Source organism: Myotis lucifugus, unplaced genomic scaffold, assembly GCF_000147115.1.
Source record: "Myotis lucifugus unplaced genomic scaffold, Myoluc2.0 scaffold_269, whole genome shotgun sequence".
NCBI lineage: Eukaryota > Metazoa > Chordata > Mammalia > Chiroptera > Vespertilionidae > Myotis > Myotis lucifugus.
In genome coordinates this window covers 1310375-1323733 of record NW_005871317.1, presented here as the reverse complement: position 1 = coordinate 1323733, position 13359 = coordinate 1310375, and the positions used below count along the sequence as shown (strand labels likewise).

General features: G+C 42.0%; 1 protein-coding gene across 7 annotated transcripts in view; it reads right to left on the bottom strand.

Moving 5' to 3' along the window:
* Nucleotides 1–13359, bottom strand: part of PITPNB (phosphatidylinositol transfer protein beta) — a 60474-nt gene that overhangs the window by 31024 nt on the left and 16091 nt on the right. For 5 of the 7 annotated variants that reach the window (XM_014464837.2, XM_006099299.3, XM_006099298.3 and 2 more), the window contains exons 4-7: nt 11741–11832; nt 10993–11000; nt 10199–10273; nt 8974–9057 (exon numbers count right to left, since the gene is read on the bottom strand). In XM_014464837.2, the coding sequence (XP_014320323.1) occupies nt 8974–9057; nt 10199–10273; nt 10993–11000; nt 11741–11832 (259 nt within the window). The remainder of the gene's footprint in view (nt 1–8973; nt 9058–10198; nt 10274–10992; nt 11001–11740; nt 11833–13359) is intronic. The other 2 variants (XM_023762939.1, XM_023762942.1) reach the window with 2 other exon arrangements.

Here is a 13359-nt window from a genome sequence, read left to right as displayed (position 1 = left end):
AAATGAAAACAGCTAAATGAATGGATAGGTAGCTCATGTGTTTACTTTCAGAAAATCAGGTACTGCTTCTAATGTACAAAAAATGTACACACACTTCAACAGCTGATAGCTCAATTTTGAAAATGAAATGTATTTTAATAAACACTGCCTTTATAATAATTCAATGTGTGTGTATACATTTTGGGGGGATGCCCTATTATTTCTGCTCTCAACTAAAATGGGACATTGTTCTCTCTACCAAAACATACTCACCAAACAAGTGGATCATAATCAAAGAACAAATGGTCAAGGCCAGAAATAAAAAGCACAAACTATAAAAGCCAATTCATTTCCTTTGACATCACAATCCTTACAAAGGTGATTGTGACACTTCCACAAGTGGCTATGATTCCAGTGTAATTAACCTAGTTATTAATAATAGGAAAGGAGCAAAGGGAAGGCCAGATATTGTAGGCGTGTCATTTGGGCAGCTTCGCCAGAAAGCTACAACTTTACATTCTCCAGGGTTCCAACAAAAGGGAGATAGAGGCATGCCCCGTAAAGTTGGGGTGACATATGGAAGGTGCTTGCTGTCAATCACACCTGAGAACAAAGGGTGCAGAATTAGAGACATTTAATCCCCTAAACCAGCGGTTCTCAACCTGTGGGTCGCGAGCCTTTTGGGGGTCGAACGACCCTTTCACAGGGGTCGCCTAAGACCATCGGAAAACACACATATAATTACATATTGTTTTTGTGATTAGTCACGATGCTTTAATTATGTTCAATTTGTAACAATGAAATTGGGGGTCACCACAACATGAGGAACTGTATTAAAGGGTCGCGGCATTAGGAAGGTTGAGAACCACTGCGGCCTAAACAAAAGAGTTCCCTTTCTTGTGCTCTTACTGCACTTTGGACTTATGTGACTCTGGGCTTGTAGGGCTCCCTTGTGTTAACCTGCATCCCACACGCAATGGACTAATGGACTGCAACTAACCTGGCGATGAATTGGACCCGGCTGCAATATGGAACGGAAATTCTGGACACTGGCTCTCATCCTCCCGCGGGGGCCTCCGGAAATGCTTACTTATTCCAGCAGTATCCCAAGAACCCCACTCCCGCCCATAACAGACAGATGTGCAGCTTAGATGAACACCCCAATCCTATTGTTGGCTTTTGCTATACAGTTACTATACCTAATAAAGTACAAGATTCCAAACGCCCAGCTCTAGTTAGCCTTTGAACACAGACTTCAGCTGCAGCCAGGAGCCAGCACGGACGGGCACTTACCAGCTGTGAGGGGAAAACCCTTCCGAGGAGAGGCACTCGGCACTCCTGTACTAACTACATAAGCAACAGTTGGAACAGACCTACTCCCAAGTCACTTAGAAACACTTTAACTGTTCACTGATTAAGAATCTCCACTCTCTTCAGACAGATACAAGTATTCCTTTATCTGGAAAAACAGTTACCATACCGCCAAAGAGCAGATAGCAAGTTCCAATAAATGTTTGCTGAATGAACATGAGAGGATGCAGGAGTGGTGCTCCCTGGAAGTACCCACATGAAAAAACACTGTAGGGCCTCCAATCCTTTTGTTATAAGTGCACATACGCAGATTTCAATATATGCCACGGTTTAGCAGTTATGGGAAAAGGTGCCCAAACCCACTGATGAAACTGCTATTTGGGGGACTAGGGGAGATACATGGAAGAGCAGGCTTGTTTTAATTGAATGAAAAATGCTCTTAATCAACACACTGCAAAGGAAGGCGCATCATACAGAAAGACAAAAATAAAAAGCAGCCAGCAGCCCTGCTTTGAGTCCTGACTCCCCTTCCACTGGTTATGTGGCGCAGAGAGTTATAGCACTTCCTGGGCTCAAAAACTGCGTAAAAATAAAGGTTGGGGTGAATGTTTTGGACCATGGCCTCCAACTGAGATTCCTTCTGTTTCCAAAATCCTAGAAGGATGCCCCTCTACAATCTTCACCATGAATAGTGTAGACCACATCCCAGCCTGAGCGTGCACAAGCACCACCTGGAGAGCTGGAGAGCTGGCGGGTGGGGGGGGGAGGGGGCGGGGGTGAGAATTTGCATTTCTCACAAGCTGCCTGTGGGCTGACCCTGCTTAAATGGAAAGGGGCTCAAGCCTTTAGGTCTGAGTCCTTAGCCCCAATGCTCCCCCACAGAGGGCATCAAGGCTCTGAAAAGAACCTTTTAACTTCCAAGGACCAATTGGCAGATCCAGTCCCAAACAGGGATTGCACTTGTACAGACCCTGCCTGTGGCTATGGTGGGGGCAGAGGCTGAGCGAGCAGTACTGAATGAAGGTGATCCCCGGTCCTGGCAGGGAGGAAGAGATTTACCGGCAGCCCATCCTCTCACTCCGTAGTGCCTGTGTCTCTGGAAGAATCGATAAAAGAATTGTGACCAGTTGGTGGAGCCACACTTTGCTCTAGGAGTTCTTGCTTAAAAAGCTGCCCAGGAAAAGGGTTGTGCTGGAAAGTGGTGGTACAAAGCAGTCCAGAGTCCAGCAGCAGTGACAACCCAAGGACCATAGGCCAGGGAGGGAAGGCTGGCTACGTAGAGCGGGCATCAGGGCGGCTTTTGGGCTCAGAGCCCACAGAGTGAGACACCCCCCTCCTCAGCACTCCCCCCTGCCCAGGGGGGCATTGGCAAATGGAGGGAGGGAGCGGAAAAAAGAATGGAGACTTCAGGTAAATATGACATGGCTATTATACTCATGAGCAGGTAGAAAGAAGGATGTGGGAGCAACAACTGGGGCGGAGGCGGTTAAAAAACAAAACAAAAGAAGGAAGAGGTTTAATATCTGAACTTTATCAAATTAAGAGCACAAGCTTGCTGAGTCATTAATAGGGCCTCTCAAGCTCTGCAGGGAAGTCCCCAGGAAGGACTCTATCAATCATAGCACATCCTTCCTGTGACCCAGAAACATGGCACACGGGTTTCTAGCTTTTGTCTCTTCTTTCAGGAATACCATCTTCAGTGAAACAACTCTACAGTTACAAAGCTGGGCTACTCTTGGTTTTGAAATGTCCCACTTGGGAAAAACCTCTCATCATAAATTTGTACCCTCCAACATGCTGAAACATGAGGGGGAAAATCCATTCCCTCTTTAAACTTGCTACTTTTAATATTAAATAGTTCTGGATTTTTAAACTAAGTCTCCCAAACAATTTAATACTTTCATATCATTAATATTTGCTTATTAATGACATTTAAAAAACAGATATCAAGCTAGATCCATTTTTAACCTGTGGGCCTTACAAATTTGAATTAAACATTTCTGCCAAAAATAACCTTGGAAATTATAAGGTCACATATACGATACGGGGAAACATATACGATACAGGGAGGCTGATACAATCCTTTCTGGTTACACATAAATACCTAAAAATATGGTTCCAATTTCTTTCTTTTAAAAAAGAAAAAAAACCCTGCTCATTTTCTTTCAAATTACTTCCAAAAACGAAGGTCTCTCTGATGTTAATCGTGTGTACACTTCGGCTTACACTTTAAAGAGCCTTCCTCTCCTGGGAAGTGACTTTTGTATACAAATCATGGAAAGCTACTTAGACAAAGTGCTGGAGATGATTAAAAGGGGCCAGATTCACATTTATACCTTAGAAAAAAGCAGAAGCAGATGTCAACTGACTCATTTGTGTACATTTTGGAAATGAGTTGAAGATATGCATGTGCATTTCATCAGGACATTTAAAGAATTCGCGACTTTTTGTTGTGGTTATGTATTTATGGCAACTTTAGGAATTAAAAAAACTTTATATTCTGGTGTTCTGTGCTGGATACCTAGACTTCTATTACAATTGGATCTAAAACAACTTTTTAATCTGACAGAAAGATATATGCTCATTTAGAAAGGACAGAATTTTTAGAATTAAATACATCATTACTAGTACATACTTCACCATCTAGGATTGGTAAAAAGAGGACCTAAAGTAGAATTTTGTTCATTTAATATCTGAACCAAAAAAAAACACTTCAATTCCTTTAAACTTTTTTTTTTTTAACACCACAAAGGGGGGAAATCTGCAAGTTCTCTTTGATCCACCCACCAAGCCTTTATTGAGAAGTCACTCCACATCAGGCTCAATAGTGAGCATCTTGCTAGGTCCTGGCAACACAGAGATGATGAGCACAGGATAGGCCAGGCCCCCAAAGGGTAGTCAATTTACTGAGGAAGTCTTTTCAGGAGTGATACCCGGGTTAGATTTGAAATGGGGAGAGGGTGGGAGCAAGGGGGTGTGTCCTGCTGGAACCGTGTGCTCTGTGGCTGCTTCAATGCCAAGCAGGAGCCTTCCTTCTTAAAGGAATCAGCATTTTAACCCTTCACTACAATGCGTCTTTCCCCTGAAACAGGGAATCTGTTTTGTTTGGTGGCCAAAAGAAATTGGGTGGGAACATTTATGCAGCAATCCCAGATTGCTTGCTTAGCTTGTTTCATTAGGCAATGATGTATCTTCTAGAAAATTCCAGAGACTAGAGGCTATACTAATATACCACACTTTCTACAGTATATATATCCCACGTTCAAAGGCTGTTAAATCGCGTTGTTTACCCATACCTTCAGAAAAAAATCACTTCTACTGTCATGGTAAACAACCTGCTTCCCTATTTATAATGGTCTGGCCCTCTAGCAACTTCAGCGTGAAATTATAGCTAATTTGCCTACAAACGTCAGGTGGTCATAATAATCTGGCCACTCAGTGTAAGTCATCCACAAAAGACCCTAAATAAATCATATATTTGAATACATTTGATTTCTCTAGCATATTCCTCTGTAACCCTGGGTCACACTGACAGATTTTCACAATAAATCCTATTCCTAGAGTTATTGTGATCATGTTTCCCATTCAATTATGTAAACATGTCAAAGCATCTCCCCAAGTATTCAGTTACACCGCGGGCTAATCACATCCCTTCTGTGCATGGTGAAGTACAGTTCATAAGCACAACCAAAAAACCCCCCAAAAAACCCAGCAAGTCTATGACAGAGTGGTATACAGCTGTCTGACACCAGCAACCCAGCAGAGAGTTCAACCCTAAAAGTAATCAACAGTCACTCTGAATTAAAATATTTAGGGCTGTTTGTATTAAATCCATCTGCAATGACAGAAAATCCCCACCAGGTGGAGGTAAAAGATCCAAGCTTCACTTCCAACTTCTTGGTTTCTTGACCTCCCAACTATTTCACCTTTGTCCTGATTTCGAAGGAGACTTGATTACTTGTCTTCTCAAAATTACTAATTACCCGTTTGTATTTCTTTTAAAGCAAGTAATAGGAAGGGGGAAAATGAGCTTAAGAAGTTTTTAGAAAAATCAGCTCATTCAAGACAAATTAGAGTTCATCATAAACAAAATGAAAATCAATGAACTAAGTCATTCTGAGACTAAAATCTCCAGGAGTTAAGGTGTCGTCATCTGAACTTTGAGATCACCACACCTTCAGAAGACCTTCCTACAGAAATTCCACCGTGTTGGCCTATTCATAGTTACAAAGCTCCCAATTCTAGTGTCACTTAAATTCTTCAAGAGCAACCTTTAGGCACTAAGTAATCACTGTCGGTATGGCAGACATACCTTCATATGTTTCCACACCCACAGATCATTTGTTCTTTTCTCTGAAATCCTGTGGAACTTTGGACCAAGCATAAGCCTGTGCCATTTGTGAACTATGTCACTGCACTGGACTTGTGTCGCGGGATTGTAAGCCTCCTGAGGGCACTATATTCATCGTGGATAGCTACAGCAGGGCTATTCCGGCAGCACAGACTGCGCAGCCACTAAATACCATTTTAGAATTTGCAAATATGATCTGGAAGCTTCCTTTTTCCCAACAGCTTGGACTAGAATTTTCAAGGAACATAAAAAAGGCAGAATCGAATGAACAAATTAACTCAACAGAAAACCAAACCAGATCTGGTAAAATGAAAGGATGCCCAGGTGACCCAGGTATTTGCCATAGAGGCTAATCCTAAGACAAACATTAACTAGACAAGGCCAAGCAGACGGGGTGGAACTGGAAGGGAGAGTCGGGGCAACAGTCTTGTGCCAGCAGAGTGAACAAATGAGAATGCTTGGTAGAAAAGGGCAGACCTGCTTCCCCGGCCCACTAGGCTCTTGCCCACTTCCTTGCTGGAACGGGTGCCAGGCCCTACAGCTCTCCCCCCACCACACCTACCCACCTCAGCCTTCACACCCCCCCCTCCCCCAATAGCTCAACGCTCTGCTCCTCACCCCTAGGCTTTAAAACTGTCAAGGACACCCCTGCCTCCCACCACAGAGTCCCCTTCTCCTTTTACAGCTGAAAATGTTTCTGTGCGGGTTCTTATTTTACTGTCAACAAGTCTACGAATTTCCTAGATGACATCAGTTGTGCTTTTAGTGTCCACAACTAAGAAAACACACAAACCAGAAGCTGCTGTGACACAATGTTCACGGCAGCCCTCTTCACAGCAGCCAAAGATGGAAACAACCCAATGTTCACCCGCGGATCAATGGATAAACAAAATGTGGTCCATCTGCACAGCAAACCATTATTCAGCTACAAAGAGGAATGAAGCAATGTAATGGCCCATGCAACAACGTGGACGGACCTTGAAAACATTAGGCTAAAGTAACAAAAGCCGGACAGAGAAGGCCACATGCTGTTATGACTCCATTGACATAAAATATCCAGAACAGGTAAATCCAGAAAAGAGAAGAGGTTAGTGGTAGCTGAGAGTTGAGGGGAGAGGGAAGGAGAGAGTGACTATTTATGGGTCCAGGGTGTCCATTTGGGATGATGAAAATGTTCCAGAACTGGATGGTGCTGATGGTTGTACAATACTGTGACTGTACTAAATGCCACAGAACTATACATTTTAAAATGGTTAAAATGGTAAATTTTGTTATGTGTGTTTTATCATAATAAAAAAGGTACTGTGAATCCAACACAATTTTTTAAAAAGTTTATCTTACTAATTTCTAAAATGTAACTTGGAAAACAGGAAGTATGGACACTGAAAAACAAAATCACACACACACATGTGAACACTTATTCACTCCCCAAACAATGCTTGGTGTGAACATAGATTCTCAGAACTTCTGGGCACCTACAGCTAATAATAATGGCAAAATGGCCAGCTGTTATTAAGCTAGACACTGCTCCAAGTACTCACATTTAGTCCTGTGAGGTAATGAGCCCCATTTTACACAAGCTCAAACAGGCACCCAAGATGGGAGAGCCAGCAGGTAGCACAACCTCAGAATTTGAATATGAAGCCAATCTATAGTTTCAGAATGTATATTCTTAGTCACAGCTCCATGGACTCACAATGCAGACCCTCCCCCTTTGGGCCCCATCCATTCTCTCTTTCAGTGTCTATCTACCCACAGAGAGCCACCTGCTCAGCCTTTGCATGTGCAGCGCCTTCCATCCGAAGCACCCTCTCAAGTGCTGTTGTCATGCATGTGAGGCCAGCGCTGTCTTCTTTTCTCTCTGAAGGTTAAGCTGGGGTAGAAGGAATGGGACTGAGGGCTCTAAGGCTCTTCATAATCCACCTTCACTGTTCTTACAAGTTTCACGGGTGCCTATAAAACCAGAGCTACCTTGTGCTCTGCTGAAGAACAACATGGAATGCAAACCTAGGAGCCACAATATCAGACCATTTTGTTTGGCCAGCACAGCTTTTTCAAACCGACAATACAACCTGAATGACTTCCTCAGGCCACCCAACCCCAGGGCCATACTGCTGCTTGGTATTATCTAGTGACCTGCTGCTCCAGGCCTGTGAGCTGTCCTGACCTAGCCATTCACTGACTCACTCATTACTCACTCCCAATGATTGCTCTTCCTATCACCAGGAAATCATGGCTGCAAACGATACTAAGAGAAATAAAAGGGCAAAACAGACCCTGTTTTCCATAGAACATACATTTTACTTCCGAGGATTAAAAAAAAAAGCCTTCTATCATTTCAAAGGCAGAAATAGCCCTAAAATTGAAATAACTTCAAATCACAGTACAACTAAAATATAAAATCTCCCATGACGAAGATCCCACTTCTAACCAGGGAGGGGCCCTAGCTGAACAGGACCCAGCCCAGCAGAGGGTCACGGCTGGCAGTCCGAACCCCAGTGATTTCTGAGAACAGGACAGGGGTCTGTTTCAGGAGGTTTACATTTATATTTCAACAGCAATGTGAGACAGTTAGTTGTTGAGTTATTTCTGCTCAGCTTATAACAATGCTCAAGTTCAGGGAAGAAGCACGGAAAATGAAATGAAATGCTAACTGAAACGCTGCGTTTCATGACAAAACGAGGTGTCACTCTTATTTCAAAGCTTCAGCTCTCTCTCGACTAGCAAGAAGGTTGTCTTAACATGTAAAAATCCACAGCTGTTCACTGCAATACCAAAGCAGCACGCAGTATGGTATAAGTAGTGAGTTAATATAGCACATGTGGCAAAGTAATACCAGGGCCTTCATTTGCAGGGGAGAGTTGTACAGGGGGTGGTGGTGAAATAAAGGTTTTAATACACTTGAGAACAAGTGTTCTTATTAAGTCAAAAGCCTGAAGTGCAAATATTTACATCTAGTAAGAATCAAAATAGAAAGCTACACAACTGTTAATCTGAGATGTTCTACCATCAACCATTTCTCACAAATGACAATGTTAGGGTAACCCGAATTACTGAAAATCTGTATGTAAATGGAATCTTTGCTTTCTTAATTTTTTGTAAAATACTGTCACTTCCTCCCACCCCCATGAAAACAAATCTCTGTATATCTCAGAGACACTGAGATTTCTTAAAGGGATCACTTGTGCAAAGGTGAAATCCGCACACAAAAACAATCACCTCTCCTACTCTCTGATCTTTCTGATCTAAAAATGTAGGCCATACAAGAAATAAATAAAAGAATTCTTAGATGTAAGAGGCAACAGGTTAAAATGTCCCTGAGTAGTACTTACTGCTGGTTCAACTTGACTTCGATCTGCAATATCTATGTGGACAATTTCAACAGTTTTCCACGTGTTTGGATCTAAACCGTGTACCTAAAATTACAAAGAGAAATTAAACAAAACGAATTGTAGACGATTCTTGCTAGGCAAAACTATTATACTTACATATAAAATCTTTATCTTGAGTCTCTCAGAGAACATTATGGGGGGGGGGGTGGAGGGATCTAAATTGCTACATAATTAAATTAGCCATCCGAAGTCTTGAAGGATCTAGAAATCTTTTATTATCCCTTGAAACCCCCCAAAATAAGGGTGGGGGGTGGTGGTAAGGATGCTGCCAAATTAACAGAAATCTGTCACAATATTTTCTGGTAGTCCTTAGAAATTATTTAGTTCACAAAATGTACCTGACCCATGTTTAACTCAAACAATACATGACAAAGTCCTTTTAACCTCCAAATTCCAGATAAACATAAAGTGACATTATAATTAAGATTTCAAAAAGCTGCACTGTATGGTCTGAAACTCTCCTGCTGTTGATTATCCGAAAGCTATTCAGTTTCAGTATGATGTTAACTCCTGTATACTTCATGTTGTTCAATCTATTTCTGAAACTCCATCTATGAACCAATTAAGAATTGTTTAAAAACTGCCAAAGATATAGCCATTTGAAAGCTGAAAGCAGATTAAATCATACACAGACTAAAAATATCAAATCACCTCATTTATTTTAGAGATAAATGTGTACCAACTTGTAAAAATCCGGAACTCGTCAACATTATTATAAATTATCCAAAGTACCTTCTCCTTCCTAGGCCATTTCTCTGACATCAACCCATATCCCAAGCAAAGTGGAATGGAGATGGAAATTAAAGCCATCATTTTTGCCATGGAGAGCAGCTCTGGCAAATACACAGAGATGAAAGGATAAAAGAAATCTGAAATTTAGTGGCTAAGACCGGTTTGGGGATTATCTGTGAATTTTGTTTAACTGTGCTTTCCCTGTCGCAGAGAAGGAGTTGCTGATAAAAACAACAACCTCACTCAAGTCCACTCAAGGGAAGGAGAAAGGTCAGGAAAACCCATTTGTTTCCGGTTGTTTGCTTGCCTCCCTGTAATCTGACACACCCTGGCGTGGCCAGGTACTAGTATGATGCAGGTGTCATCACTCTGGTGATGACAAAATGGACTATAGTATTCTCATTTCAATGAAAAGTCCAGAGGTGAAACTTACATTTTCTAAGGTTCCCAAGTCTGGTTTGTGCCACGTTTCGATTTTAATGAAGAAATCATCTTTCATATATTCATTCTGCAGAAAACACAACAGTAAAATGCCAGTGATCTCACACCAGTTCTTTGTGGAGCCTTCCCCAGCATAAGCATCCATGCCTTTGACTCTACAAGTCTGATCCTCAAGTGGTAAAGAATCATTCGCTATCTATTTTTTTAAAATATATTTTATTGATTTTTTACAGAGAGGAAGGGAGAGGGATAGAGAATTAGAAACATCGATGAGCGAGAAACATCGATCAGCTGCCTCCTGCACACCCCCTACTGGGGATGTGCCCGCAACCAAGGTACATGCCCTTGACTGGAATCGAACCCGGGACCCTTTGGTCCGCAGGCCGACGCTCTATCCACTGAGCCAAACCAGTCAGGGCTCGCTATCTATTTTTATAAGCTTGTCAGGCAAACCAAATGCTACACGCTTTTAAATAATTTAAACAACCCTACTGGTCATGCAGCATACAGGGCTAATGTTAAAGAAGCGGTGAGATTTGGTGAGCAAATCTGGCCTTTGAAGGAAGCAGCAGAAGCAAAATAAAGTCAACAGGGAGACTTTGAGCTAAGGCTGGAGAGAGCCCATTAAACCTGGCAGCATGTGGTGGAGTGCAGGCTGCTGGAAGAAGCACAGAGGAGGAACCATGCAGTGATGGGCAGTTTTAATAAAACAGCTGCAAATAAATTACTATGTAAAGCAAAGTCGAAAGATGAAGAGTTTGTGACACAAAAAACAGTTTTACTCACCGTTACAACTGACGCGTCATGGACAGGTGGGCAATAAAAGGAGAACAATGTCAGAATATTAGCCAGAGTCAAAACAATCTGTCACAATACTTAATGTCACAAGATCAAACTACCTGAAAATAAGGTATTTACTAGTTTACACCCTCAAAGCACAGTTTCTGTACAAGTCACAGAGTAGCATACTTTAGATTCTGGAGTCAATAACCCAATTTTAAAACAATGGTAAAAAGAATAATGTCACAAAAGCAAAAACATCGTTTATAATACCAATTTAGCAAACAACAACAAACTTTTTCAGAAGCTGCCATATCCCTCACCTATTATGTGGCAATATAAGTAAAATACTGTTAAAACCACACCAGGAGACCCTTGTGAGTGTGGACGGCCTTTCTTTAGTTTCTGCACAGGCATCCCTCAGAGATACTGCGGGTTCAGTTCCAAACCACCCAGCAAAGCTGGTGGAGGGTCTCGCCTTCACTGAATACAGCGAAGCGCAATAAAACAAGGTATGCTTCTGTTCCTCCCTTTCTCACCCCTGGACCCTGTGCAGTCAGCAAGGACCTCAAGGTGCTGTCCTCTAGGAATGAGCCCAGGCCCCGCACAAAGCTCTGGGGGGAGGAGCCCAATGCAACCTCTCCTCTGCCAGTTAGTGCTATGACTACCCGAGGCCCCACAAAAGGCCTTGACTGGTGGCACCCTTCTCAAAGCTGTCCTCCTGGGGGGCATGGCTGCTGGGAACCAGGCTTACTTGTTCTACAGTAGGGATATGCGTTCCAGGCTTTCTCGTGAAATACCAAGGAGCCCTCGGGAGCAATCAATCTCACGAATCCAGGAACTTTGCTGTGAGGAGAGAAATAGTGGATATATTTTCACCAGCGCCATCACTGCTCTGTTGGCATCTTTCGCACTGCTTCAACGAGAGTGGTAATCAAAGGTGATTATATTCTAAGCTTCATGGACTCAACAGTTTTCTCCTCGTTCCCACAGTAATCAAGTGGAAAATGAATGTAAAAACAACAAAATAATTTTATGTTTAACCGCATACAGCATTTTTTTAAAAATAGAAGTAATTCTTTCTTATGAGCTTCTGATCTATCTCCGTAAGACTTAGATGAAGCCAGTCAACCTGTACATAACACAACACAGAAGTTCTCTTGTGTAAAGACTACACTACACTGTCTCCTAAAGCAAAAAAAAGAAGCCCCAGATAAGGGGGTATCCCTGAGTAAAAAGTCTTTTCACACATTTTACAGAATAAACCTAAAAAAAATTATAAAAAATGAGATATGAAAGTATATCCAAGTGTCAAATTTTGTAGGTTTGGAAGATAAATGTCACTTGCTGCCTTAAGTATGGTCAGAGAAGGGTTAAATACATAACATACGATGAGGTTGTGCATATTCCTAAGATAATCAGGAAAGATCCCAAAAGATAAAACAGGCAAAAGATATGCAAACACATTACAAATAGAAAATACAACCGGTAAACAAATAAATGGATTCCTCAACCTTACAGTCTTCAAAAAATGCAAACGAAATGACCATTTTAAGTGATCATTTCATCATATAAAAGCAGTTTTACACGCTCAGGTTTTTCACACGGATTGGATTCAAATCGCAACATCACTACTTGGAAGATGTATGACCCTGGGCATTTTACTCGGCTCTCTGAACTTCATGTGTTGGATGGAGTTATATTACCTACTCTGCAGGGTCAATGAGAGGATTCAATCAGATAATATCTTGCAACATGTCTCGCACACTGCGCAGGACAAGGAGTGCTCAATAATGGTAGTTACCGCTTTTTAATTATAAGCTGACACGGAGCTGGGTACTTTCACAGGCCTTTCTTCACTTAAATCCCCTAATAACACTGTGAGGTAAGCATTCATATAACCAGCATTTAAGTGGCTAAATAACTGTATGTCAAAACTATATCCTCCAGGGTGGGGGTGGCCGGGGAGAGGTCAATGAGGGAAAAGGAGACATATTTTAAACAATAAAGAATTAAAAAACAAACCTGCCTGGTGCTGGTACAAGAACAGACATATAGACCAATGGAACAGAACAGAGAACCCAGAAAAAAAAACACACAAAAAACAAACAAACAACTACATCCTCCAACTATAAGCCCTATTACGTATTTTTTTCCATATCAGAGCTGCTTCTCTGAGAACTTTCAAGCACAACTTAATGTCCTAAACTAAGAGGAAGAACAAACTAAGGAAATGTGGGACCCAGCATGCACTTCTGGCCCCATAATAAGATTGAGCAGCTGACCAGAGACTAGATGTAAGGAACCCCACACTAGGCAGAGACTGAGAGGTTGCAGAAGAGGTCGTATGAACAGCCCTTCTGTTATCTCTTC